This window comes from Eriocheir sinensis, chromosome 4 (genome assembly GCF_024679095.1).
Source record: "Eriocheir sinensis breed Jianghai 21 chromosome 4, ASM2467909v1, whole genome shotgun sequence".
NCBI lineage: Eukaryota > Metazoa > Arthropoda > Malacostraca > Decapoda > Varunidae > Eriocheir > Eriocheir sinensis.
In genome coordinates, this window is record NC_066512.1 from 25,528,930 (window position 1) to 25,534,249 (window position 5,320).

Consider the following 5,320-nt stretch of genomic DNA (forward strand, 5'->3'; position numbering starts at 1 on the left):
GGGGTTGCACACAAACAGTAGGGAGTGGCACACACACACACTACACACACACTGGGGGGGGCACACACACACTGGGGTTGCACACACACACTGGGGTTGCACACAAGTCACACACACTGGGGTTGCACACACACTGGGGTTGCACACACACACACACACACACTGGGGTTGCAAACAGTGTGTACACACACACACTGGGGGGTTGCACACACACACACACTGGGGTTGCACACACACACACCGGGGGTTGCACACACACACACACACTGGGGGTTGCACACACACACACTGGGGGTTGCACACACACACACACACTGGGGTTGCACACACACACACTCACACACACACTGGGGCTGCACACACACACTGGGGCTGCACACCACACACACTGGGGTTGCACACACACACTGGGGACACACACACACTGGGGGTTGCATACACACACACTGGGGGTTGCACACACACACACTGGGGGTTGCACACACACACACTGGGGGTTGCACACACACACACACTGGGGGTTGCACACACACACACACTGGGGGTTGCACACACACACACACTGGGGGTTGCACACACACACTGGGGGTTGCACACACACACACTGGGGGTTGCACACACACACTGGGGGTTGCACACACACACACTGGGGGTTGCACACACACACTGGGGGTTGCACACACACACACTGGGGGTTGCACACACACACTGGGGGTTGCACACACACACACTGGGGGTTGCACACACACACTGGGGGTTGCACACACACACACACTGGGGGTTGCACACACACACACTGGGGGTTGCACACACACACTGGGGGTTGCACACACACACACTGGGGGGTTGCACACAAACAGTAGGGAGTGGCACACAAACACAGGGGGCAGCACACAAACATCGGGGGTTGCACACAAACACTGGGGACATTACACAAACCATGTGGGTGACACAACCACTGGGGGCGGCATAGCAGTACGAGCCACGCAAGGGCTCGGCCTTCCACGGCCACCCTTCATAGTTGAGGTGACTGCTGCAGGGGCAACCGAGTGGTCGCTGGAGTATCGGCGCGTCATTCCTGAGGCTCATTGAAATAGGGTTTCGGAAGGAGTTCTTTATTTTGAATGAATTTCGCTATACATTTTGTCTTAGTATAATGAAGAGTCATATTTGTTCCTTTACGAAGTGTTGTATAGATCTGTGACGGTGATAGAAATGCAAGGTTACGGTTGTCTTTACTCGCTGAATTTGTTGTTTTGTATTCCGCGTGGAGGCAAATGTCGTGATGGCTGCCGCAGGGCTAACACAGTTGTTGGTTTGTTGGTGTGTGTTCGGGGTGGCGGCGAGTATCCTGCCCCGCCCCTCGTTGCTGCGCCAGTCTGTTGAGCTGTGTGTTTAGTGTTCCTCGACCTGGTAGATCTTGACATCGACGGCATTGAGATTGTCAGTTCGTTGTGTTGTTTTATGGTTCTGGTGAACATCCTGTCCCGCTCCCGGCCGCTGCGGCAGTCTGCTAGACTATGTGTTTAGTGTTCCTCGATGTGGTAAACCTTGACATCGACAGCCTTGAAGTTGGTGACGCCGGTGATGATACGCTCGTCGTCGATGCGGCGGTCCAGCGGGTAGCCGTGGGGGCGGTTGTCAGGGTACTTGCCGTCGGCACAGCCGTAGTGGTTGAAGCTGGTGCTGTCGTGCAGCCCGTCGACGGCAGCGTCCTCCTCACCGTCAGAGAGGAAGAACACAACGTGGAATTCCATGCCTTGGGTGTTACCCTTGGGGATCAGGAACCTGTTGGGCAGCCCAAGACCGCTGTGGTACTTCTCGAGGTGAAGTGCTGAGCCGGAACTCAGGGCAGCCTCGGTCTGTTCGATCAGGTCCTTGAAGCTTGGCACGTCAGGAACGGTGACCGCCGAGTCCTTGCCAGAGCGGGTGATGGTGTTGGCACCGGGAGACACTGTCGGGGAGGAAACCAATATGAGTATTCATGTTTGCACGCTACTCAGGATTAGCATCTGAACATCCCTTGAGATACTTATTTATGTTACCATAATAAATATAGCTCCAGTAGATTACCTATAACTCAGTGTTAGCCTCAGAACAGTTAAAGATAACATCCCTAAAGACACTCCTAATGTTACCACGCTAAATAGCTGTAACAGATTACCTTTACCTCAGTGTTAGCCTCAGAACAGTTAAAAAGAACATCCCTAAAGATACTCACTATGTTACCACTCTTAATAGATGCAAAAGATTACCTTTACCTCAGCGTTACCCTCAGAACAGTTAAGAAAAATGCTACTCAGGATACTCACGCTTGACCCAAAACTTGTCCAGCTCAATAGCGTTCCAGCGGCCATCGTTGAAGGAGTACTCGACGCCGTTGTTGTCGTACTTGGGCCAGGCGAAGGCGCGCACAGTGGCAGACACCTCCTTGCCGTTGTTGTTTGTGACGCCGAGCGAGACGCTGAAGTCGCTGTGGGTAAGGCGGGGCACGATGGTTGAGATGTCCACGTCATCGACCTGAGGAGTGTCGTCGACGGCGTTGATGAGGCTGTACTCGAAGTCCTCGAAGTGGGTCTCCAGGCGGTTGCTCAAGGTAACACTGTCGATAGCGACGCCGGGGAACTCGAGCTCCTGGGTGGTGTAGGGAGTGAGGCTGTCCTTGTGCTCCCGGAAGATGTTATCCATGTACTTGTGGAGGCGGAAGAAGGCGGGGTCCCGAGTGGCGGTCTCGAAGTGCTCGAGAACACCGGGGGGAAGGTCAAACTTGCCGTGAGGGTCACCCTGGCGGCCGAGCATCACGTGAGCAGTGTTGTGCAGGGCGCCGTAGTACTGTGGGTTGGGGCTGTACGTGGATGACTCAATGACGTCTCCCAGCACGTCGATGCCGTGAGCGTCCCTGATGCTGATGGTGGATCCGTCTTTGGCCGTGATGTAGCCGTGAGCAATGGCGTCCCTGATGCGGCTCTCCAGGATCAGCATGTCTCGCACGCGGGCCACGCCGTCCACGTCCTCAAAGTGCACATGATCAGGGCGAGAGGGGAAGTACCCGCCGTACTTGTACATGGTGTGGGGAGCGAAGCCCTCATGGATGACATCGTCCCAGTGCAGCTCCTCGACGGGGTCAAGGTAGTTGGACAGGCGCTCAGCGTCGAAGCGGACAGTCAACTGATGGTGGACCCAGAAGAAGTTCTCGCCCTTGCGCTCGATGTGGTGGTTCTCGTGGGAGTCGTCCCACCAGAAGGGGAACTCCAAGTGCCAGGTGACGTGGTGGGTGTTCATGCCGATGTCCTCGCCGAAGTAGGCCACGCGCTGCTCAGGGTTGCTCTTGCTGCCGGTGAAGTGGGACTTGATCTTGCTGGGAGTTTGGGTCATCTTGGCTGTATAGGCTTCCTGGATGACCTCGCTGTTGGTGAAGAGGTGAGGAGTGACCTCATAGAGGGGCGGCAGTACCACGTCGTGAGTCAGCTCGGAGTGAGTGACGGCAGCGTATATGGCATACACATACTCGCCCTCGTTCATGCGGGAGCGGAAGTAGGCGGCGTTGCCGACGAAAGTCGCCCAGTCAGTGGAGTGTTCGAGGACATCGTAGAGCATGAGAGCCTCCTCGCGCTGACGTTTGTTGAAGAGCGAGAACCAGTGCTTCTGCTCCAGCAGGCGGTGGTCGTTGAGCTCCTGCAGGAGTCGCTTCACGGCAACACCGTCGTCGTCATAGTGGCCGGAGCTCGGGTTAAAGCTCTGCGAGAGTCCCTGCAGGGCTGGGTCACGGATGTCTTCGTACACCTTCCACAGCAAGTAGTTGACATCATGCTGCTTCTGGGCGTCGGAGGCTCCTGAGAGAGATAGGGAGATGAATGTTCTTCTGATACGAACATTAACAATTAGATTGTGTAACTTGGATAAGTGATATCAAGGTTCTTATGTATTGGGCCCACCTAATTCGGAAAGCCTCCCAAACTCACTCAACGAGTGGGGGAACCTCTGTGGCCAACTAATTAAGGAGGGACTTTCCCATCCAGGTGTTCGCGGGTTCGATCCCAGGCGCCGGCAGAATCCTTTCAGGGTCTGAATTAATTGCTCGTGTTTCGTGCCACGCACAGGTCGTGTAGGTGTATGTGAAAAGTAGAATCCGGTTTGTTACCGTGGTGGCAGCGGTGGGATCCTATCCTGTATTATGTTGTGTCTTTCCTGAAAAGGGAATTGGCAATACACATAAATTAATTTTGATGGGGTAAAGAGATCCATGTAGTGGACCTGCCTGATGCGGAAAGCCTCCCAAACTCACTCGGCGAGTGGGGTGCCTTTTTGACCGACTGGTTAAGGAGTGTTTTCCCATCTATCCGGTTGCGGGTTCGATTCCCGGGGCCAGTCAAACACTTTCCGGGTCTGCATTATTTTCCTCGTGTGTTTCGTGACACGCACAGGTCGTGTTGGTGTATGTGGAAAGTAGAATTCTGTTTATTACACTTAGCTGTTGAAATGTTAAGAATAATAAGCAACAATCAATCTTGCATTACGTAAGTGGTAAAGTTAGATTCTTTAATTATGCCTGTTGTAATTGACAACGTAACCAGTGACTATCATTCTTTCGGTAGGGTAAAGCTGTGTGTTGATAACTGTTCTGTATTTACCTGAAGGTGACCTATGAACATTTATCAGAGCTCAGGAGACTGTTCTCTGCGGTTACTGAACCCAACGTTGGTTTGTGAATCGACTTTGTACGACATAGCTGTGTGTAAATGTGTCGTTGTTTTCTAAAACAAGTCTGATTGAGAATATTTTAAAGAAGGTGACTTACTACTTTTCCTTAGAAGCTAAAAACACTCATTGTGAAAGGCAGTCAATTCTGGGAATTCTACGCTGCAGTCTGGGAGTTCTGTGTTACAGGAGCCTTCCTTCTCTGAAGGAGAAGTATTTCGACAATTTCATTCATGAACAAAAGCATGGTTACTCACCCCCGGAGGAGTCCGACATGAAGCCCTCCATCATATCTGCCGCCGCAAGGGCAAGGAGGAGATTAGTTTGTTACAGAAAAGATGATGAACGACAAATTTATTGAAGCTTTATAATGAAATCTTCATCGTGGAAATGAAACCACGCCAGCAAGCTAAAAGTTGTAAGTTATGCCAAGAAATATTTATTTTTATATCAGTAATTTGTAATGTTTCTGCAAAAACGTTGTGACTACTCACTTGGCCAGGCCGCGGCCGCCGCCACCAGAGCGAACAGAACCAGGCACCTCATCCTGCGTTGGCTGGACTCGTTGGTGACGGACAGTCGCTGCGCGCTGCTTATATACATGCCGGGCGACCTCCCTCTT

At 52.7% G+C, this 5,320-nt stretch overlaps 1 protein-coding gene across 1 annotated transcript; it reads right to left on the reverse strand.

The window, feature by feature from the left end:
• Positions 1 to 1,099: 1,099 nt before the first annotated feature.
• Positions 1,100 to 5,320, reverse strand: LOC126981081 (hemocyanin subunit-like). Its single transcript, XM_050831773.1, has 4 exons — positions 5,193 to 5,320; positions 4,956 to 4,991; positions 2,313 to 3,833; positions 1,100 to 1,954 (listed from the first exon to the last, which is right to left on the reverse strand). Exons 1-4 carry the CDS (start codon positions 5,299 to 5,301, stop codon positions 1,527 to 1,529), a joined length of 2,094 nt encoding a protein of 697 aa, XP_050687730.1. The 5' UTR covers positions 5,302 to 5,320; the 3' UTR covers positions 1,100 to 1,526.

Bases quoted from the DNA above. Each gene is read 5' to 3' on its own strand.
- LOC126981081 (XM_050831773.1), bottom strand. From the start codon at position 5,301: ATGTATATAAGCAGCGCGCAGCGACTGTCCGTCACCAACGAGTCCAGC. The intron at 3,834-4,955 runs GTGAGTAACCAT...TATCTCTCTCAG, and splicing joins CATGTCGGACTCCTCCGGGG to GAGCCTCCGACGCCCAGAAG. The intron at 1,955-2,312 runs GTGAGTATCCTG...CCTCCCCGACAG, and splicing joins GGACAAGTTTTGGGTCAAGC to TGTCTCCCGGTGCCAACACC.